The sequence below is a fragment of the Corythoichthys intestinalis genome, chromosome 3 (genome assembly GCF_030265065.1).
Source record: "Corythoichthys intestinalis isolate RoL2023-P3 chromosome 3, ASM3026506v1, whole genome shotgun sequence".
Lineage (NCBI taxonomy): Eukaryota > Metazoa > Chordata > Actinopteri > Syngnathiformes > Syngnathidae > Corythoichthys > Corythoichthys intestinalis.
Genome location: NC_080397.1, coordinates 57,859,534 through 57,883,952, shown reverse-complemented (window position 1 = coordinate 57,883,952; position 24,419 = coordinate 57,859,534). Strand labels below are relative to the sequence as shown.

Below are 24,419 nucleotides of genomic sequence, written 5' to 3'. Positions count from 1 at the left end.
GGTTGTGGTTTACCCATGTTGACAATTATAGGCCTCTCTAATATTTTCAAGTGGGAGAACTAGCACAATTAGTGGTTGACTAAATACTTATTTGCCCCACTGGACGTTAGCACTCGTAACATTTAAGACAGCGGACTTTTGTGAAGGAAATTGGATTAATTTAATCTCCTAAATTTACATATTGATCAGACTAGATGGACGTTTGAACACCGTAGGCCACGGAAAAATGAGGGATCACTGTATTAGATTAGATTCACTAAGTAATGATTTGTAATCCAATGAAATGGTTGAAATAAATTTGTCCTCATTATTCGGCAAATAATGAAATTCAAATATTATTAGAACATCTATTTTTAAAAAGATATGGTGTATACACTCACTGTAATACTAAGGACTGCTTTCTTTTATGTTTAAGGTATTGGATATGCCATTTGCGTCATTGCTCTGTATGTGTCCTTCTACTACAACACCATCATCGCATGGGCCCTCTTTTACTTCTACTCCTCCTTCTCCACCATCTTGCCATGGACAAACTGTGACAATGCGTGGAACACCGACAATTGCACTAATTATTTTGGCATGGACAACGTCACCTGGACGAATTCTTCCCGATCTCCAGCAGAGGAATTTTATACGTAAGTATCTAATTAAGCAGCTGCCACCGGCTTGTCACAACAACATACGCAGTACTTTTAACACTTTGCAAGCAATGACAGTGTAAATTTGATAAAATTATTTAATTTGAGATGGACACTTAAATTTAACAGACCGTAATGTGATGTGACACCATATAAACAAACAATTTCCATCTATTGTCACATGTAGGCTACAATACAATACAACTGAAAGTGCTATGCCTGCCTGCTAAGCATCCTCAGTAACGGTAGCGGCATTGCAAAGATGGGAAAAGTAATTAATTAGATTACTCATGAGTCACGACTGAAAAAAATAGTGCCGTTTTAATAACGCTGTTATTAACAACACAGTTTACAACATGATTTTCAAACTTGGGGAGCTCAGATCTCCCGACATACTTGAACGCAGCATATCTCCCCAAGATACTTCGTGGAAGTGTCAACTCACATGCCAATCACAGCCAAAGTTATGTGCATAAATAACCATATCAAGAAGCCATGTGCAGATTGTGTAAATGGAGTGAATAGAGTAATATACTCATATTAGAAACTGCAATTACTGGAGAAATTACGACGGGGCTTTGCTGTGGTGGATACAGATCTATCAGGTCACATCTTGTTGATTTGGGGACATTTCGGAGCACACATCCTGTTGATATCAAGTCACAAAATGTCAATGGGCTGTAATGGTAAATGGTCAAAAATCACAAGAACCTATATTTGTGAAGGTTTGGCGGCAAAGTGGATCAAAAAGCACAGAAAAGGGGAGGTGAGGCAAGGCAGGGGGACAGTGACATAAAAAATGGTTTAATTATACAGTGGGGCAAAAAAGTATTTAGTCAACCACCCAAAAGTTCTCCTACTTGAAAAGATTAGAGAGGCCTGAAATTGTCAACATGGGTAAACCTCAACCATGAGAGAAAGAATGTGGAAAAAAAAAAAAAAATAGGGCTGTCAAACGATTAAAATTTTTAATCGAGTTAATTACAGCTTAAAAATTAATTAATCATAATTAATCGCAATTAATCGCAATTCAAACCATCTATAAAATATGCCATATTTTTCTGTAAATTATATATATATTCTGTAAAATAAATTGTTGGAATGGAAAGATAAGACACAAGATGGATATATACATTCAACATACGGTACATAAGGATTGTAGTGGGCATTTCACTCTACTGTCATTTAAATCTGTCTATGCTGTCCTCACTCCGAAGTGTCTACTTTTTCCAAAACTAGACAGCATTGCATTAGCAACAACGTTAGCTTAGCACGCTATACAGGTTCACTAAACATGAACAAAAAGCGTCTCATACAAAAAATATAACATTTCGCTTACTAACATAATATGTACATTCTTTACAACAACCATACTTTCGGACAAATCTTGTCCAAGGATCATATAAGCACATCATTATCAGCCCGAGACGTCGTGCAGCCATAATGAACTAGCAAGAAAACAATAAACCATGTCGCAAAGGGACCACAAGAGTTCGCTGTTGGCCAGCACAAAAAGCCTTGCTGTATAACTTACCAAAAGGCAGAATACTTTCTGAGCGGGACATGTGCGTTAATTGCGTCAAATATTTTAACGTGATTAATTAAAAAAATTAATTACCGCGCGTTAACGCGATAATTTTGATAGCCCTAAAAAAAAAAAAGAAATTCACAATGTTTGATTTTTAAAGAATTCATTTCCAAATTAGAGTGGAAAATAAGTATTTGGTCACCTACAAACAAGCAAGATTTCTGGCTGTCAAAGAGGTCTAACTTCTTCTAACGAGGTCTAACGAGGCTCCACTCGTTACCTGTATTAATGGCACATGTTTTAACTCATTATCGGTATAAAAGACACCTGTCCACAATCTCAGTCAGTCACACTCCAAACTCCACTATGGCCAAGCCCAAAGAGCTGTCGAAAGACACCAGAGACAAAATTGTAGACCTGCACCGGGCTGGGAAGACTGAATCTGCAATAGGTAAAACGCTAGGTGTAAAGAAATCAACTGTGGGAGCAATTATTAGAAAATGGAAGACATACAAGACCATTGATAATCTCCCTCAATCTGGGGCTCCATGCAAGATCTCACCCCGTGGCGTCAAAATGATAACAAGAACGGTGAGAAAAAATCCCAAAACCACACGGGGGGACCTAGTGAATGACCTACAGAGAGCTGGGACCACAGTAACAAAGGCTACTATCAGTAACACAATGCGCTACCAGGGACTCAAATCCTGCACTGCCAGACGTGTCCCCCTGCTGAAGCCAGTACACGTCCAGGCCCGTCTGCGGTTCGCTAGAGAGCATTTGGATGATCCAGAAGAGGACTGGGAGAATGTGTTATGGTCAGATGAAACCAAAATATAACTTTTTGGTAGAAACACAAGTTCTCGTGTTTGGAGGAGAAAGAATACTGAATTGCATCCAAAGAACACAATACCCACTGTGAAGCATGGGGGTGGAAACATATGCTTTGGGGCTGTTTTTCTGCAAAGGGACCAGGACGGCTGATCTGTGTAAAGGAAAGAATGAATGGGGGCCATGTATCGAGAGATTTTGAGTGAAAATCTCCTTCCATCAGCAAGGACATTGAAGATGAGACGTGGCTGGGTCTTTCAGCATGATAATGATCCCAAACACACAGCCAGAGGAACAAAGGAGTGTCTTCATAAGAAGCATTTCAAGGTCCTGGAGTGGCCTAGCCAGTCTCCAGATCTCAATCTCATAGAAAATCTGTAGAGGGAGTTGAAAGTTCGTGTTGCCCAACGACAGCCCCAAAACATCAATGCTCTAGAGGAGATCTGCATGGAGGAATGGGCCAAAATACCAGCAACAGTGTGTGAAATGCTTGTAAAGAGTTACAGAAAACGTTTGGCCTCCGTTATTGCCAACATAGGGTACATAACAAAGTACTGAGATGAACTTTTGGTATTGACTAAATACCTTTTTTCCACCATTATTTGCAAATATAATTCTTTAAAAATCAAACAATGTGGATTTTCTGTTTTTCTGGCTGTCAAAGAGGTCTAACTTCTTCTAACGAGGCTCCACTCGTTACCTGTATTAATGGCACCTGTTTTAACTCATTATCAGTATAAAAGACACCTGTCCACAACCTCAGTCAGTCACACTCCAAACGCCACTATGGCCAAGACCAAAGAGCTGTCGAAGGACACCAGAGAAAAAAATTGTAGACCTGCACCAGGCTGGGAAGACTGAATCTGCAATAGGTAAAACGCTTGGTGTAAAGAAATCAACTGTGGGAGCGATAATTAGAAAATGGAAGAAATACAAGACCACTGATAATCTCCCTCGATCTGGGGCTCCATCCAAGATCTCACCCCGTGGCGTCAAAATGATAACAAGAAGAGCAAAAATCCCAGAATCACACGGGGGGACCTAGTGAATGACCTACAGAGAGCTGGGACCACAGTAACAAAGGCAACTATCAGTAACACAATGCGCCGCCAGGGACTCAAATCCTGCACTGCCAGACGTGTCCCCTTGCTGAAGCCAGTACACGTCCATGCCTGTCTGCGGTTCGCTAGAGAGCATTTGGATGATCCAGAAGAGGACTGGGAGAATGCGTTATGGTCAGATGAAACCAAAATAGAACTTTTTGGTAGAAACACAGGTTCTCGTGTTTGGAGGAGAAAGAATACTGAATTGGATCCGAAGAACACCATACCCACTGTGAAGCATGGGAGTGGAAACATATGCTTTGGGGCTGTTTTTCTGCAAAGGGACCAGGACGACTGATCTGTGTAAAGGAAAGAATGAATGGGGCCACGTATCGAGAGATTTTGAGTGAAAATCTCCTTTCATCAGCAAGGGCATTGAAGATGAGACGTGGCTGGGTCTTTCAGCATAACAATGATCCCAAACACACAGCCAGGGCAATAAAGGAGTGGCTTCGTAAGAATCATTTCAAGGTCCTGGAGTGGCCTAGCCAGTCTCCAGATCCCAACCCCATAGAAAATCTGTGGAGGGAGTTGAAAGTCCGTCTTGCCCAATGACAGCCCCAAAACATCACTGCTCTAGAGGAGATTTGCATTGAGGAATGGGCCAAAATACCAACAACAGTGTGTGAAAAGCTTGTGAAGAGTTACAGAAAACGTTTGGCCCCCGTTATTGCTAACAAAGTGTATATAACGAAGTATTGAGATGAACTTTTGGTATTGACCAATTACTTATTTTCCACCATGATTTGCAAATAAATTATTTAAAAATCAAACAATGTGATTTTCTGAGGGGGGGTTTCACATTCGGTCTCTCATGGTTGAGGTTTACCCATGTTGACAATTACAGGCCTCTCTAATATTTTCAAGTGGGAGAACTTGCACAATTAGTGGTTGACTAAATAATTATTTACCCCACTGTAATTACCAAAAACACAAAGTACAAACCAAGGCCAGGGATATCAAACAAAAGGCATCAAAACGTACTTAAACAGGGAATCTAGGAACACAAAGGCTTAGTTGTAAATATCGAAAATAATGGGAAAGACATCGACAATGACACAACAATGAGTGAACAGGGAGCAGGGAGCTTAAATACACAGAATAGGGGTAACAAGACAACGAGACACAGGTGGTTGATACAAGAGGGAGCGGATTGGTCAAGACAAAAGGGGCAGGCAACAACAGGTGAAATCAATGGGTAATCAAATCAAATCAAATCAAATCAAATTTATTTATATAGCCCTTTACAAAACCCGAAAGGTCCCCAAAGTGCTTTACAACAAAGAGAAACATGGCACATAGTAAATAAAAGGCAGGAAAGTGTTATAAAATGACATTAGGAAGAAAAGAAAAGAAAAAAAAAAAAACGAACCATCGCATCACGATTAGTCAGACACCAAACAAAACAATAAAACAGATAAAATCCGAAAACATTAAAAACCCTAAAGAAGTAAAACCAGGCTAAACTAATCTTGGGGAAAGGCGAGTCTAAAAAGGTGTGTCTTTAAACGAGATTTAAAAAGGCCCAAATTTGTAGTGGTGCGGATTTCTGGGGGAAGACTATTCCATAACCTGGGTGCAGCAACCGCAAAAGATCGGTCTCACACGGGTAATCACACGGACAAGAAACACTGGGGCAAAATCCTAACAAAATTCAGCACAAGGCATGACAATCTTTTCCTGCCATTGAAAAGGAATGGGAAATTTGGACGTACATGGCTGTCATTGGCATCCCATTAGAAATGAATGGGACAGTTATTGGCGAATTTTGGGGGAGCCGTGTATTTTTACCAAATTCTGTAGACAGCTTTTATGCCCTTTTATGTCCTGGAATTTTCGTTGTGTAAATTACTTGATTTGGTCGAAAATGGCATGGCTGTCACCCCAGGAGGAAGCCTCTTCTGAAGACAGTACAGAAGAAAGCCAGCCCGTCTCATCAGACCATAGGGCATGGTTCCAGTAATCCATGTGCTTCATTGACGTGTCTTCAGCAAACTGTTTGCGGGGTTTCTTGTGTACCGTCTTCATAAGAGGCTTCCTCCTGGGGTGACAGCCATGCACACCAATTTGATGTAGAGTGTGGCGTATGGTCTGAGCACTAACAGGCTGACCCCCCCACCTCTTCAATCTCTGCCGCAATGCTGACAGCATTCCTGTAGTGAGTCACATGACATTTTGGAGGAAAAATGACAAGCAGTACTCAATTTGGACATTTAGGAATGTACGTAGTTTCTAATAAGCTTGAGAATGATAAACCGATACGACCGGATATCCGGTTTTACAGGTGAGGGATACAGATGTATCGATAGTAAAGTTACCATTCGACAGTAATTAGCCATTAAATATTTAATGAACCGATAGTAGAGATAGAATTTGGCTATCGTGAGCACAAGAATCGGCTTCTAATGCCTAGTTCAATGCATTGCTTAATATGATAATAATTTAGCTTTTACCTCACAAGCTGCGCTTGAGTCATTCACCACGCAGCGCACTTAGATGGTGACCGCTGTCGTGGTTGCCTTAACTTCCCATTCATTTAGGCAGAACCGCTGGTAGTTGCCGTCATTACCCGATCGTCACGGGCGTGTCATAACAACGCGAAAGCTAACAAAACCACTGTAACGCCCGCTCCGTCGCGTTTTCTTCACAGCCCAAAACGAAACTAGTAGTGGCAACGAAGCAACATGCTAAAACAATGGACAGTTTGCGCACCACGCCAGCGACGTGAAGCGATTGATTTTTAACGCACCCAGGAAAACAAAAGTCGGACTTTGAAGTGGCAAAGGCAGCCAGATCTGTTCGCATGGGACAGAATTTGTGTGAAGCGGTACAGAGATCGTGAGTTTTTAACCCTGAAAAATAATTATACAATGGTGGAACGGGTTGCATAATGTTTCCACAAAACGCAGTCTACTTAAACATGATCATGTGGATCAGTTGATCTTCCTCAAGAAAAATCTGCCCTTCAAAAAAGATATAGACAGTCATGAGGAATAAAAAAATGTGGAAGCACAGGCATAAGTGAATGACTTTGCTGTGTATAAGGTTAAAGTAATGATTATAGACCTGTCCGTCTAAAATGCCATGTTTTTATTCCCCCAGTTATACCAGTGGTAAAGCATTATTTATTATTTATTTATGATAACATTAGCAGGTTTAATTCTTTTTTTTTAACCTTTGCTATGTGTGGAAGTCATTTAAAGTTGTGAATCAACCGTTAAAGTTGTTAAAATTGCTCCGCTATTGCATTAGTTCCCTTCTGTCTACTTTCAACAAGTGTAAGTTTTAAAACTGTTTCATCATTTAAAGATAGATTTAAGTCAAGATTTTGCCGATTTAGGACCATTTTAGATTTAAAAAAATAATAATAATAATAATTTAAAAAAAAAAAAAAAAAAAAAAAGTAGGTTCCCTAGGAAGGATCTCTACAACAGAGCCTTCCTGAGAGGTCTACTGCTTTAAGATGGCCGCTGTTTACTAACGCATGTAGTCCTTAAAACATGTTGCCAATGCAGCCGTGTCTATCATTTGCATCTAGTTCTATAATATGTGATATCTACCGTATCATGTGGGCGTAGTTTGTAGGCTACAGTCAGGTATTATTGGAGCCACCTAGCATTGCGTTTGCAACGGCGTCTTCCCCACTCCTGCTGTGCTCTCTCGTCTCCGTGAGTCCGTCTCTCAGACTTTTTTTTCATTCAACCAACTTAGTAACGCACAGTAACGCACGCCTTTCCCGCCTCAGTAACAGTAACGGCGTTGCCAAGATGAGAAAAGTAATTAATTAGATTGCTCACTACTGAAAAAACATAACGCCGTTATATTGTAACGCCGTTATTAACAACACTGGTTACGATTGCATATTAGTTTGAAAATCGACCGGATCCACCGTGTTTTTACACGAGTGACTTCCCGATCTGCCCGATCCTAGCTACCGGTAGTAGTATTTACGCAGGAGGGTCACGTCTCGCGTCAAATAATGAACTCTGCCGTTCTTTTCGCGTGCGTCCTGTTGAGCCGCTTCTGGGACGCGTCTAACACGCGGCCGCACTGCGACTGGTGTGCATTGGCTGATTGACTTTAACGCCCGCGTTTCACTGCGTTCTCGTGGCGGCCACATTGTCGCGCCGTTGACGTTTCTGGGTTATACTGTCCTACCGTGTTGGTCCTCATTATAATAGAGAAGACGGAGTAAATATAATCTACACAAAGAAACTGTAACCCGATCGACTCACAGCCTCAAAAAGTAAGGGTTACATTACGTCAGAAACTCGTTCGGTACGCCTCCGTTCCGAACCGATTACCACGTACTGAAACGGTTCAATACAAATACATGTACCGTTACACCCTTATAAAACAATAATAAAGCGAATGTGACACACAGAATGGCTTGCTAAAATTTGCTTAAATATATTGTTCTACGTAAAGGACGTCAGCCAAGGTCGGCCCCCTACATTTTTGCCACACCAAATCTGGCCCCCTTTGCAAAACGTTTGGACACCCCGGCTGTAGGTACATTCTGTAGATTATGCTATGCAGACTTAAAACTCCAAAGTATTTTTTTTTGTACTGGCAAAATGTATATTGGGGTACTGCAGATCAATACAGGGGCATGTGCCCCGGTGAAATATGTCTGGCAATGCCCATGTACAGTTGTGGTCAAAAGTTTACATACACTTGTGAAGAACATAATGTCATGGCTCTCTTGAGTTTCCAGTTATTTCTACAACTCTGATTTTTCTCCGATAGAGTGATTGGAACAGATACTTCTTTGTCACAAAAAACATTCATGAAGTTTGGTTCTTTTATGACTTTGTTATGGGTTAACAGAAAAAAGTGATCAAATCTGCTGGGTCAAAAATATACATACAGCAGCGCTAATATTTGGTAACATGTCCCTTGGCCATTTTCACTTCAATTAGGCGCTTTTGGTAACCATCCACAAGCTTCTGGCAAGCTTCTGGTTGAATCTTTGACCACTCCTCAAATCTGCTGGGTCAAAAATATACATACAGCAACACGAATTAGCAATTTCCTGTGAGTGATTATTGACTTGAACAATCATTGACTTGAACAAGTCAGGAAAGTCACTTGGAGCCATTTCAAAGCAGCTGCAGGTCCCAAGAGCAACAGTGCAAACAATTGTTTGTAAGTATAAACTGCATGGCACTGTTTTGTCACTGCCATGATCAGGAAGAAAACGCAAGCTATCACCTGCTGCTGAGAGAAAATTGGTCAGGAGGGTGAAGATTTAACCGAGAATCACCAAAAAGCAGATCTGCCAAAAATTAGAAGCTGCTGGAACACAGGTGTCAGTGTCCACAGTCAAGCATATTTTGCATCTCCATGGACTGAGAGGCTGCCGTGCAAGAAGGAAGCCCTTGCTCCAAAAGCGGCACCTTAAGGCTCAACTGAAGTTTGCTGCTGATCACATCATTCACATGGACAAAGATAAGACCTTTTGGAGGAAAGTTCTGTGGTCAGACGAAACAAAAATCAAGCTGTTTGGCCACAATGCTCAGCAATATGTTTGGAGGAGAAAAGGTGAAGCTTTTAACCCCAAGTACACCATGCCTACCGTCAAGCACGGTGGTGGTAGTATTATGCTGTGGGGCTGTTTTGCTTCCAATGGAACTGGTGCTTTACAGAGAGTAAATGGGATAATGAAGAAGGAGGATTACCTTCAAATTCTTCAAGATAACCTAACTTCATCAGCCCAAAGATTGGGTCTTGGGGGCGGTTGGGTGTTCCAACAGGACAATGACCCCAAACACACATCAAAAGTGGTAATGGAATGGCTAAATCAGGCTAGAATTAAGAATGGCCTTCCCAAAGTCCTGACTTAAACCCCATTGAGAACTTGTGGACAATGCTGAAGAAACAAGTCCATGTCAGAAAGCCATCAAATTTAACTGAACTGCACCAATTCTGTCTAGAGGAGTGGTCAAAGATTCAACCAGAAGCTTGCCAGAAGCTTGTGGATGGTTACCAAAAGCGCCTAATTGAAGTGAAAATGGCCAAGGGACATGTTACCAAATATTAGCGCTGCTGTATGTATATTTTTGACCCAGCAGATTTGATCACTTTTTTCTGTTCACCCATAATAAAGTCATAAAAGAACCAAACTTCATGAATGTTTTTTGTGACAAAGAAGTATCTGTTCCAATCACTCTATCAGAGAAAAATCAAGAGTTGTAGAAATAACTGGAAACTCAAGAGAGCCATGACATTATGTTCTTCACAAGTGTATGTAAACTTTTGACCACAACTGTAAGTGTTTGTATTTAGATGATTACATTTGAAGAATTTTGCTTTGAACCTGTGGATTGTATGGTGATGGCAGGATATACTCTTTCCTAACAGGAGAAATGTCCTTGAAATCCACAAGTCATCAGGCCTGACAAATGTGGGAGGTGTTCGCTGGCAGCTGATGCTCTGCCTTTTTCTCATTTTCACTATAGTTTACTTCAGTCTCTGGAAGGGGGTGAAGACATCTGGAAAGGTAACAAAGTGTCATGACTTTTTTCTTACCTAACAAGAAAGGTGATGATTACTTATCTTTGCATTCAGGTTGTATGGGTGACAGCCACTTTGCCCTACATTGTCCTATTCATCCTGTTGATCCGCGGTGCCACTCTCCCAGGAGCTTGGAGAGGAGTGGTGTTTTACCTCAAACCCAATTGGGAGAAGCTGCTGGAGACCAGTGTGAGTAATACCTGTGTCTGAAAAAAAGAACAAATCCAAAGCAGTTAAGCAGTGCTTTAGAATTGCGGTTTGACAGCTCACTACAGTATACAACCCCTAGCTAAAAGTATGGAATCACCAGTCTCAGGTGAGCACTCACTCAGACATTTTATTATGTAGAACAAACTCCGATAAAAAGCTTGAAAAAAAAATGAATTAGTTCAAAAGTGCAACTCTTTAGCATTCAGAAACACTAAAAGAAATGAATAAAAAACATAATGGTGTTCAGTAAATGTTACTTTTATAGAGCAAGTACAGGGAAATGTATATGGAATCACTCCATTCTGAGGAAAAAAATATGGAATCATGAGAAACAAACAAAGAAATAACAATCAAAACACATCTCTAGTATTTAGTTGCACCACCTCTGGCTTTTATGACAGCTTGCAGTCTCCGAGGCATGGACTTGATGAGTGACAAACAGTATTCCTCATCAATTAGGTGCTCTTTGATTGCAGTTGCCAGATCATCCTTGCAATTGGGACCATTTTCCCCCCAATTTGCACCACAGGTTTTCAATAGGGTTGAGATCTGGGCTATTTGCAGGCCATGACATTGACTGGATGAGTCTTTCTCCAAGGAATTCTTTAACAGTTTTAGCTCTGATGCATTGTCATCTTGGAAAATGATTTCATTATCCCTAAACATATTTTCAATTGAAGGGATAAGAAAGCTTTCAAAAATTTCAATGTAAATTTAACTGTAAGCATTTATTGAAGATTTAACTACAGCCATCTCCCCACTGCCTTTGCCTGACATGAAGCCCCATATCATCAAAGACTGAGGGAATTTTGATGTTTTCTTCAGGCAGTCATCTTTGTAAATCTCACTGGAACGGCACCAAACAAAAGTTCCAGCATCGTCACCTTGTCCAATGCAGATTCTTGACTCATCACTGAAAATAACCTTCATCCAATCATTCACAGTCCATGATTGCCGCCCCTTAGCCCATTGCAGTCTTGTTCTTTTCTGTTTAAGTGTCAGTAATGGTTTCCTTTCAGCTTTGCATTTATGAAATTCCCATTTCCTTTAGGCAATTTTGCACATTTCCGTCACATACCTTGACGGTAGCTTCCTCCTGTTTCTTCTTCATTTGTCTTGTTGTACATCTTCTGTTTTCAAGACCTATGGCCATTTGTTGTTTGTGAGGACGTTTGGATGTCCACCAGTACGCTTAACTTTAACAACCTTGCCATGCTGTTTGTACTTGGTCCAGATTTTTGATACAGCTGACTGTGAACAGCCCACATCTTTGGCAACCATACGTGTAGCGTTACCTTCTTCAAGAAGTTTGATGATCCTCTCCTTGGTCTCAAGAGACTCTTGTTGGAGCCATGTTTGTTGTGAATCCACTTGGTCCAGCAGCCCTCCAAGGTGTGATAACTAGGGGTGCAACAGTTCAGTTAGCCCACGGTTCGGTTTGAACCTCGGTTGTGGGATCACGGTTTTGGTTCGGTTTCGGTTTGCGTTTTTTTTTTTTCTTTTTTCTTTCTTTTTTTTTTTTAAACTGCCTTTATTTTGCTTTTAAGAAAATGGAATAAACACTTAAAATGTAAAAATGTTCGACTGTTAAAATGCCTCTTAACTCTTTGGCTAGTTTAGTGACTGACTACTGAAATACACACACAGTGGTAAAAAAAAGTTACTTGGCAAAGTAACTGGTGTTACCTTTTATGTTTTTTTTCGTTTTTGTTTTTTTTCCCATTTTTTTCAAAAAAACAAAACAAAAAAAACAAAAAAACATAGTAACCTTTGCTATGTTTGGAGGTCATTTATTGTTCTGAATCAACCGTTAAAGTTGATAAAATTGCTCCCATTTTTGCATTAGTTCCCCTCTGTCTACTTTTGACATGTGAAAATTTTAAAACTGTTTCACCATTTAAAGATAGACTCAAGTCAAGATTTTGCCGATTTAGGAGTATTTTAGATAAAAAGTTACTTAGGTTCACTAGGAAGGTTCCCTACAACAGAGCCTTTCTGAGACGTTTACTGCTCTAAAATGGCGGCTGTTTACTAACGCTACCGAGTCCGTCATTTCGCATGTAGTTCTATATGCATGCGATATCTAGGCGTAGGTTGTAGGCTGTCGGTTACAGTCAGGAAATATTGGAGCAACCTAGCCTAGCATCGCATTTGCTACAGCGTCACAACAAACACTGTTCCTTCTCTGTGCCGCTGACTTTTCTCTCGTCATTCAACCAACGTATTAATGAACTGAGGGAAAAAAAAAAACTAATGCACGAAAAATGTACAGAATTTGAACGTATCGTACGGCGTACACATTTAAAAATCAGTGCTCACTTGTACAAATTACGCCGAGACCGTACAACTTGACAGGTATGAATTATAGTGGACCGTCACAGTTAGGTAGTAGTACTCTGTAGCACGGGACGTCCAACTATCAGTGGTCACAGCGAAACTATGTGCTTTAGCGAAGTCATCTTCGATGGCTTTGCGTGCCATTTCATAAATGTCGGGGAATACGTTGTTGGAGAAATATGTCCGCGCGGGAACAATGTAACGCGGGTCAAGCGTTGCAAATAAATTAAGGAAGTGTGTTTTCACTGGTGTCATCTCCGGGGTTGTCCTGCTCTGAGAAAGTGATATCTGTGGGTGATGCCGGCTGAGGTGCCGGAGTCATGTTATAAAAGTGTTGCCTATAGCATAGGGAACAAGCGCTAAGCAATGCTTGCAAATTGCAAATTTTCAATATTTTCTCTCCCACTGCATTGTAGTCCAACGGGGAAACCGAAATGTTGCCACACCACAGATTTGAAAGAAGCCAGTGCTTCCTCAAAATTCGGTCTCTCCACTCCTCCGCTCGCCATAGCTTTTTGTTTTCTTTCTTGTTTGACTTTCACTTCGGTTGTAAGTGAGAGAGGGCATTACTCGGCTTCTATTACACAGGTGCTTGACAGCGATCGGACATTTACTTGCGGCGGGGCGGAAATTTCTCTACAGCTGTGCTTCACGTCGCACACAGAGCTCGACCAGTTCATTCCACTAGCGTTCGGAATAAATTAATTGCAAAACCGAAAAGGCGCGGTTCATAAAGACGTATTGAACCATACAGGGCGAACCGTACGGTTCGGCTTTGGACCGCAAACCTTTGCACTCCTAGTGATAACTGCACTGTTTTTAACTGCTGACTAATGAGCAGATCTAATCTGAGGCAGGGGCCCAATTAAGGAAAGGAAATTGACTGGGTGTCTCATGATTCCATTTTTTTTTTCTTCAGAATGGAGTGATTCTATATATATTTCCCTGCACTTGCTCTATAAAAGTAACATTCACCGACCACCACAATGTTTTTATTCATCTCTTCTAGTTTTTCTGAATGCCAAGGATTTGCACTTTGAACTAATTCATTATTTTTTTCAAGCTTTTCATCTGAGTTTGTTCTACATAATGAAATGTCTGAGTGAGTGCTCGTCCAAGACTGGTGATTCCATACTTTTTGCTCGGGGTTGTATGAACACCTTTGACTACATTCAAAAAATGGGTGTTTGAAAGAGAGTTGCGATCAGGTGAGAGTTTCGAGGTAGTTTGAGGTAGGAGTGAGGAGACAAGGAGTAGTACAGTAGTTGATAGGATGGAGCCAACAAGAAAGAGGACTTCCCCTGTGTGGAAAAAAAGTTTGTTTTTGAATGAAAATGAATGAACCCCTGCCCATCCCTTGTACGTCAATGTTCAAATAACACTTTTACTATCCTCTGCCTGATTATGTTCATGCCAATTTCAGAAAAAAATGTCGCACAACAGCCTCTTGAGGGGCATCGACAGGAATAAAATAATAATTTACACACGCACACACTCTACACTATTTATTATAGTAATCCCTCGCTACTATTGCAGTTTTAAATCTTGTTAGGAATAAAAGTTAAAAAAATGTATGCACACTTTATTTTCATCACCGTATTTATGTACACTTACACACACCACCACGCACGTATCATATGAGAGAATATACTGTATGAATTGTTTTATTGATACATTTTATGTATGTTATTTATATGAATATTTTATTTATGTTTCAAACAATCATTTAATGTTATAATGATAGCATAAGCATTTATTGGACTTTATATACCCTTATCGATATTATAGATACACACAATAAAAAGTATGTCAAAAATAGGCGGGAAGTGACTCTATTTTGCGGTTTTTCACTTTACGCGGTCGGTTCCGGTTCCTATTAACAGCAATAAGTGTAGGATCACTGGATATTCATATTAGGGCTGCAGCTATCGATTATTTAAGTAGTCAATTAATCGATGAACTAGTTAGTTCGAATAATCGAGTAATCGGATAAGGAACATAAAAAATTTAAATGCCTGATAACTTCCATAGCAAAAGTCCGCTAGCTTAAATGCTATAAAATACCTTTTTTTTATTTTATTTTATTTTTTAATTATTATTATTATTTTTTTTTACAATTCTGTTAACAAATGGTTCAAACACATATTTTTACAAAAACGTCTAAGTATACTTATAAACTAAATTACAAATGCATTAAAAAAAAAAACATAAGCTCTAAAAAAAAAACAAAAAAAAAACCAAGCTTAACAGGGAGCAGCTGGATTCAGCCATGTGATTAATATGTCATATTCACTGTTGCCACTAGAGGGCATTGTATCCACCCAAATCAATAAAACTAAATGCAAACACTAGGGGTGTAACAGTATACAAAAATCTCGGTTCGGTACGTACCTCGGTTTTGAGGTCACGGTTCGTTTCATTTTCGGTAGAGTAAGAAAACAAAATGCAAAATATAAATGTGCTAGTTGTTTATTACACACCTTTGTGCTTTCAGCAAAATGAACATTAGCCTATACAAAGCTAGAATTCTGCTCAAAAAGTAGCGGGTATTTAAAGATAATCCAACAACAATTTGCTTTTCAGACCCCGCGTATTGGTCACCTTTCTTTCTGAAAGAAAGGCGAAAAAAGAAGTCCTGTGCTAAAGAGATAAGCAATCCCAATGACAAAGATTTTAACATCATTTAGAATCTTTTTTTTTTCTATGAACGGTTTTCAGAAGCTTTATTGGTGGATTTTCTCAAGTTAAAGCGCCACACAGAAATTAATCAATTTAATTGTGTAAGCAGGATCTGTGTATTATTCTTATTATTTAATTACATGTGTTTTAGCTCATTTCAATTTATTTTATTATTTATTTTATTATGTGTTTATATTTTACAAATGTGATGTAGTATTCATCTATATCGTCATGGCCAACCTAAAATTGGAACACTTGAGACATGTTTCTAATGGCTCTCTCCAGACCTATGAAAAAACATGGCATCCATTTATAACCTTTTTTCAGACTGAATTTAAAACCTGGCTTTAGCGACCATCCAATGTGTAACAACCTTGCTTCCCCTTTATTTATTTATTTACTCATTCTATAATGAGTTCTCTGCTTTATATTCCAAGGTATTCAGATTCCCATATATTGTTTTGAAAATAATGCTGAACTTATGTGCCCCTCATGAAATACTCTTGGGTGCTGCCCAGTTCTTCCTACCTACCCATAGAGCCTGTGCTCCCCCTGAATCTCTGGAGTGGAATCATCAAATTAAGTAGCCGTATCTGATATCCCAGACTATGTACTTGTGTATGGTTAGTCTATGTTGTTTGAGTGTGTGCACTGATTGCTGCTTCAGTGTCAGTTTTTGGATAGCATTAATAGTCTGTTTTTGTTTATTCTATGTTGTTCTATATTGTTTATTATATGTTGCTTTGTTATGGAAAAACCATTAAAAAAAGATTTGAAACGAAATCTATATTGTATATTTTATGTTGAATAACTTTAGTTCCTATGTGAATATTAGTTCCTACTTGTTTTGTTGTGGTCTGAGGGTCTTGTATTGAACACGGGACCGTGTTAGTTATTATTATAGCAGAGAAGACAGCAGTAAATCAACAAAGACAAGTCAACTCTGCCCCGATCTACCACTCAAGAGATCTGATGGACTCAAAAAGTGGGTTACAATTGCATATTAGTTTGAAAACGACCGGATCCACCGTATTTTTACACGAGTGACTTCTGGTCTGCCCGATCTTAGCTACCGGTAGTAGTATTGACGCAGGAGGGTCGCGTTTCACGTCAAATAATAAACTCGTTCTTTTCGCGTGCATCGTGTTGAGCCGCTTCTGGGACGTGTCTAACACGCGGCCGCACTGCGACTGGTGTGCGTTGGCTGATTGACTTTAACGCCCGCGTTTCACTGCATTCTCGCGGCAGACAAATTGTCGTGCCGTTGACGTTTCTGAGTTATACTGTCCTACCGTGTTGGTCCTCATTATAGTAGAGAAGACGGAGTAAATATAATCTACACAAAGAAACTGTAACCCGATCGAATAACAGCCTCGAAAAGTAAGCGTTACATTACATCAGAAACTCATTCGGTACGCCTCCGTTCCGAACCGAGCACCACGTACCGAAACGCTTTAATACAAATACATGTACCGTTACACCCATAGCAAACACTTTCAAAACAAACCATTACAACACCGAAGCAGCAAAATTTAATTTGAATGTTTTTTTTCTAATCGAGTTAATCGATTAATCGTTGCAGCACAAATTCATATGTGACAATCTATGTACATAGATGTTTTAGTCAAACAATATTTTGTTAATTAATTCCTTCCTAACAGACACACACACACATAAAAATCAACGAATCACTCATTTGGTTGAGAGACAACTGACTGTGACCATACACTTAACCAGTAGGGGGTACTGTGCTCACGTGAAGCTTTGAGAAATGAACCCTTTCTCGGACCAATTGGCTCAAGTGGTTCAATGCCTCACGAGGCTTCATCCCACCGTCACTACCAAAAAGCAAACAAAAGACTGGGTCAAAACTTATTCGAGGGCAAGAACAAGAAGGCAGGGCTCTGAAATCAACACTGGGATGGACAACAATTCGACAATGACATCACATGGGGCACTTAAATACAGACATCGGGTAACGAGGCAATGAGTCACAGGTGGGTGAAACAAGAGGCAGCGGATTGGTCAACACACAAGGAGCAGGCCACAACAGGTGAAATAAATGGGTAATCACTTGACAAAACACAATAGGGCACAGAAGCAAACCCAAACCATGACATTATTTTATAGATATACACTGGTATGAAAAAGTATCTGAACTTTTGGAATTTCTCACATTTCTGCATAAAATCCCCATCAAATGTGATCTGATCTTTGTCAAAATCACATAGATGAAAAAAAAAGTGTCTGTTTGGGCTGCTAAAACAGCCCAAACATTTATAGGTTTTCATATTTTAAAGAGGATAGTATGAAAACAATGACAGAAGGGGGGAAAATAAGTTGGTGAACCATCACATTTAATATTTGTGGTCCCCCCCTTTGGCAGCGATAACTTCAACCAGAACACTTCCTGTAGCTGCAAATCAGTCTGGTACATCGATCAGGACTAATCTTGGCCCATTCTTCTTTAAAAAAAACTGCTGTAGTTCAGTCAGATTCCTGGGATGTCTGGCATGAATCGCTGTCTTTAGGTCATGCCACAGCATCTCAATGGGGTTCAAGTGTAGACTTGTTCCAGTTCTTGTTCTGAAACCATTTTGAAGTTGATTTACTTCTGTCTTTTGGAACATTGTCTTGTTGCAGCATCCATCCTCTTTTTAGCTTCAACTGTCTGACAGACAGCCTAAGGTTTTCCTGCAAAACATCCTGATAAACTTTTGAATTCATTCTTCCATTAATGATTGCAAGTTGCCCAGGCCCTGAGGCAGCAAAACAGCGCCAAATCACGATGCTCCCTCCACCATGCTTCATGGTGGGGATGAAGTGTTGATGTTGGTGAACTGTTCCATTTTTCCTCCACACATGACGTTGTGTGTTACTCCCAGATAATTCAACTTTGGTTTCATCAATCCACAAAATGTTTTGCCAAAACTTCTGTGGAGTGTCCAAGTGTCTTTTTGCAAACATTTAACGAGCAACAATGTTTTTTTAGAAAGCAGTGGCTTCATCTGTGAACTCCTCCCATGAACACCATTCTTGGCCATAGTTTTACATAGATACAGATATTGGACTGCGCTAGTGATTTTTGTAAGTCTTTAGCAGACACTCGAGGGTTCTTTTTTACTTCTCTGAGTATTCTGCGCTGAACTCTTGGCGTCATCTTTGGTGGACGGCCACTCCTTGGGATAGAAGAAATAGTGCCAAACTCTCTCCATTTGTAGACAACTTCTCTAACTGTCGATTGTTGAACATCCAGACTTTTAGAGATAGTTTTGTATCCTTCCCCAGTTTTATAGAAATCAACAATCCTTGATCCCAGATTTCAGACAGCTCTCTTGACCGAGCCATGATGCACATCAGACAATGCTTCTCATCAAGACAATTCTTTCCAGTTGTGTGTTTTATAGTGGGCAGGGCAGCTTTAAACCGCTCATCAGTGATTAGGGACTCACCTGACTTTAATTGTTTGGTAAAAAATGGTTTCAGTTGCTCTTTAAGTCTCCTTGGGCAGAGGGTTCACTTAGTTATTTTTCCCCATTCTGTCATTGTTTGCATACTATCTTCATTAAAATATGAAAACCTATGAATGTTTGGGTGGTTTTAGTTAAAGCTGTTGAAATTCGCCCCCCAGCCCAGATGCACCCGGGAACAGCACCAGCCAAAACAAGTGCCGCTCGGCCGACGCTGCCTCCGCGCGCGCCGACCGGGAAGGCAGAACTTCGCGCGTCCTCTTATTTTAACCCTTTGTACTGACTCCATGTTTTAAAAAAGCTTGAAGAACAGTCACCGAAAACAGGTTGACAATTTATTCGTCGACAATGGTAAAAACAAGGCAAAAACAGACGACGGAGGGACAATTCTGGATCCAAAACAAGGCTACATGTTTACGAGCAGCAAAAATTTGTGTTATCTCAGTGTCCAGTCTTTTTAAAGTCTTTGCTGAGGCGGTCCGTGTCGAAGGCGTTTCTGGGCGTTGCTTTTGGGTCTTCCCCTCTGTGGCCGGTTTCGGGCGGGTTAGGGTCGTGCGCGGATTGGGACGCCCGCTATCAACTTTGCTGTCCGGGCTGGTTGTACTTGTTTTAGGACAAAGCGCTTTGTCCTTGGAGTTTGCTGGGAGAGCTGATTGACAGAGTTGGTGCGTCAATCTTGTGATAAGACGGCATTGTGTATCTCTTCTATTTCTTCTCATTAAACTATGGTGTGCTATTTATTTTATATTAGTAGTGTAGTCCTACCGTAAATATGAAAATGATACTATTTCCTGATTAATTATATTACGTGTGTTAGAGTAATACAAACAGTTAGACGGTGCCTACGAGAACCTGTACCATATGTACGTGTTAGACTACATATGTGTTAGACTAATGCAAACATTCATATGGTGTGTGCCATGACGATATCTTTTCCCCTTCAAAGCAGACACTGTTTTTTAATCTGTGTGATTTTGACAAAGATCAGATCACATTTGATGGTCATTTTATGCAGAAATGTGACAAATTCCAAAAGGTTCAGATACTTTTTCATACCACTGTAGATATAGCTACCTTGGTCTACTTCAGCACGTTTTCTGTAAGTTCTGTAAACAATTCTGCATACTTTTCCCGAAAAATGCCTACTCTACATTATCATATGCAGGGCATTCTAGAGTGTGTTCATTACTATTTATTTAGAACATTCAATATGCTTATGTTGAGAAATAATAATTGCTTTATGGAAGTTTAAGGAAATTTAAGCTTCATCAAATAAATAAAAAACACACGTTAACACAAATATTTGAGTCTTGAGTCAGTCTCTAATATCATTTCAAAATATTAAAACCTGACAAAGTCAAAATACATAATGAAACTAATAATACATAATGAAACTAATAACATTAAGCTTTTGTGCGATCCCTTGAGCGAGAAAGTAAAAGGCTTATTTATATCACTCTGGCTCTATGAGGCAGTCTGGTAAAACCTGTGTGCGCTTTGGTTGGAGGCGAATATGGATGAGAAGAAATGAGATGCATAAATAAACTACAGAGCGGCATAATAAGATGCATAATTGGTTTAGATTTTCTGCTCATTAACAAACGCCTCCCTTTTCTGACTCACACCACTGCCCTCTTCTTTTTAACGCGCTGCTCTTCAGATCTCCCTGCGTACAGCTGGGTGGCAACAAGGCAGCCACAGTCTATGCAAAATTGACACAATACTACTTAGCCTCCATACAGACAATTACACATACCTAGAGGAAACGGGAATGATGAGTTATTAGGAATTTCACCGTGAAATTATTTTTTATTTTATTTTATCACAGCTTAATATTGCCTTTGCAGACTTAAACTTTCCTTTCCATTTTTTTCCAAGGTGTGGGTGGATGCTGCTGCTCAGATCTTCTTCTCCCTTGGTCCGGGTTTTGGAGTGCTTTTGGCACTCTCCAGTTATAACCCTTTCTCTAACAATTGCTATCGGTAAGAATGGACTCTGGTTGAACTACTTACAAGCAGTGTTGTTATTTTATTTTTAAAGTAACTAAGTTACTTTAAAAGTAATTTACCTGTTATTTTTTACCAATTTTTCTCCCTTTGCTGCCTCAACATAAGAAATTACAACAGAAAAATGTCATCGCATGTACAGTCGGGCAAATAAGTATTTAGTCGACCACTAATTGTGCAAGTTCTCCCACTTGAAAATATTAAAGAGGCCTGTAATTGTCCACATGGGTAAACCTCAACCATGAGAGACAGAATGTGGAAAAAACCCCAGAAAATCACATTGTTTGATTTTTAAAGAATTTATTTGCAAATCATGGTGGAAAATAAGTATTTGGTCAAAACCAAAAGTTCATCACAATACTTTGTTGGCACTAACGGAGGCCAAACGTTTTCTGTAACTCTTCACAAGCTTTTCACACAGTGTTGCTGGTATTTTGGCCCATTCCTCCAAGCAGATCTCCTCTAGAGCAGTGATGTTTTGGGGCTGTCGTTGGGCAACACGGACTTTCAACTCCCTCCATAGATTTTCTATGGGGTTGAGATCTGGGGACTGGCTAGGCCACTCCAGGACCTTGAAATGCTTCTTACGAAGCCACTCCTTTGTTGCCCTGGCTGTGTGTTTGGGATCATTGTCATGCTGAAAGACCAAGCCACGTCTCATCTTCAATGCCCTGGCTGATGGAAGGAGATTTTCACTCAAAATCTCTCGGTACATGGCCCCATTCATTCTTTCTTTGACACAGATCAGTCATACTGGTCCCTTTGCAGAAAAACAGCTCCAAAGCATGATGTTTCCACCCCCATGCTTCACAGTGGGTATGGTGTTCTTTGGATGCAATTCAACACGAGAACATGTGTTTCCACCAAAAAGTTCCATTTTGGTTTCATCTGACCATAACACATTTTCTCAGTCCTCTTCTGGATCATCCAAATGATCTCTAGAGAACCGCAGACGGGCCTGGACGTGTGCTTTCTTCAGCAGGGGGACATGTCTGGCAGTGCAGGATTTGAGTCCCTGGCGGAGCATTGTGTTACTGATAGTAGCCTTTGCTACTGTGGTCCCAGCTCTCTGTAGGTCATTCACTAGGTCCCCCTGTGCTGTCCTGGGATTTTTGCTCACCGTTCGTTATCATTTTGACGCCACGGGGTGAGATCATGCATGGAGCCCCAGATCGAGGGAGATTATCATTTGGTCTTGTATGTCTTCCATTTTCTAACAATTGCTCCCACAGTTGATTTCTTTACACCAAGCGTTTTACCTACTGCAGATTCAGTCTTCCCAGCCTGGTGCAGATCTACAATTTTGTCTCTGATGTCCTTCAACAGCTCTTTGGTCTTGGCCATAGTGTAGTTTGGAGGGTGACTGACTGAAGTTGTGGACAGGTGTCTTTTATACCGATAATGAGTTAAAACAGGTGCGATTAATACAGGTAACGAGTGGAGCCTCGTTAGACCTCATTAGAAGAAGTTTCACCTCTTTGACAGCCAGAAATCTTGCTTGTTTGTAGGTGACCAAATCCTTATTTTCCACTCTAATTTGGAAATAAATTCTTTAAAAATCAAACAATGTGATTTTCTGTTTTTTTCCCCACATTCTGTCTCTCATGGTGGAGGTTTACCCATGGTGAAAATTACAGGTCTCCCTAATCTTTTCAAGTAGGAGAACTTGCACAATTGGTGGTTGACTAAGTACTTATTTGCCCCATTGTATAAATGTAAGTCTGAACATAATGAAAATAATTCAGTTTATAATGGTAGCGTCTATTCTATCCCTACAACATATGGGAAGACAAACAAAATACCCATATAACTGAAGTCATCGTATAATGCAAATAAGGTGGCTTAAAATTTGGTGGGGACAATTTGAGCATCCTGAAAAGTTGGTAGTGTTATGTCCCTACCGCCCCCTATGCAAACCTACGCCCTTGCTCCAATATGATTTCACATTTATACAAAATTAAAGGTTAGCAAACACTGTCATGAATGTTTCCCACCAGCTACGAGAGTTAGTTCCAGCATGTCTAGTGTGTCTATCGGTGGCAAAACTTGTGGTATTTTTTCCCTCTGCCATGGTGCTAGGAGGCATGTTGGATGACAGCAGTGTTGACAGCAGGTGGCAGCAGAGGTTGACCGTCTCCCCCAGGGGAGCAGTGATGGCCAAATAAAGCTTCTTGAAGCAATGAAGCTTCATGGGGTTTGGTCTTATGACAGTCTTTTGATGCCACTGTCAAATAAAGTGTTACCGGTTAATATCTTTTGGTGTAAATACAGGTGTGAAAGTGGGCGGGAACGGTCAGGAACGCAGTTCCGGTATAAGATCCAGGGCCGGAACGCTGTTCCGGTATACGGTGCTTTGATACCGAAAATATGACGGCAACTGTCAAAACGCTATGTAAAAAAAATGAATAAATAAAATACAAAGCTGCCACACATGCATTTCATCTCCAAGGGAGAAAACAATCTACCAAAATCAGATTTACATGCACAAGTGTTAACAACAAGCATAATAAAGTGCTTGTGTAGCGTAATCAGTTTCCACCGATACTTATTATTGATTTTATTCCACGGACGGCATGGAGGTTTCACCAGCTGCTGCAGTTATCTGAGTCTGACGATGACGAGTCACGTCAATGTATGAATGCACGCAGCAAAGCAAAATGCCTGGACTCATTTATCCGTTCAATTGGCTAACATACTGACATGTGATCACCAGAGATAGCTCTGATTGGTTCAAATGTGCATGTTTTCTGAAACAGCAAAACAAATTTTTTAAAAAAAGGGCAATGCAACAGAAAATTGAATGAATCTTTAAGAGCAAGGAAAGAGTTAAGGTGGCCTATTTATCACATTTTGTTTTATTTTGCTCTGATGGGGAGGTTCAGAACATCTCAGCTGTCAATGTGCACTTTGGACTTATATTTGTTCATTTATGTTAGGCTACTTATTCATTTCCTTATGATTTAAAAAAGTCAACGTTTGCGCGATTTTCATCCATTTCACTCAGCATAATATAAGTCATTTGTACTTATTCTTCTGAATGTAGGTTACTTTTATCTTTATTATTAAAAAACAACAAAAAGTAAATGTTTACCTGATCTTCA

The 24,419-nt window shown here is 40.1% G+C and overlaps 1 protein-coding gene across 1 annotated transcript in view; it reads left to right on the top strand.

Annotated features, from left to right (window-relative positions):
• The window catches only part of slc6a4b (solute carrier family 6 member 4b), a 47,279-nt gene that overhangs the window by 5,130 nt on the left and 17,730 nt on the right, over positions 1-24,419 (top strand). The window contains exons 3-6 of the mRNA XM_057830804.1: positions 416-635; positions 10,464-10,602; positions 10,671-10,805; positions 21,191-21,294. Coding sequence (XP_057686787.1) covers positions 416-635; positions 10,464-10,602; positions 10,671-10,805; positions 21,191-21,294 — 598 coding nt within the window. The remainder of the gene's footprint in view (positions 1-415; positions 636-10,463; positions 10,603-10,670; positions 10,806-21,190; positions 21,295-24,419) is intronic.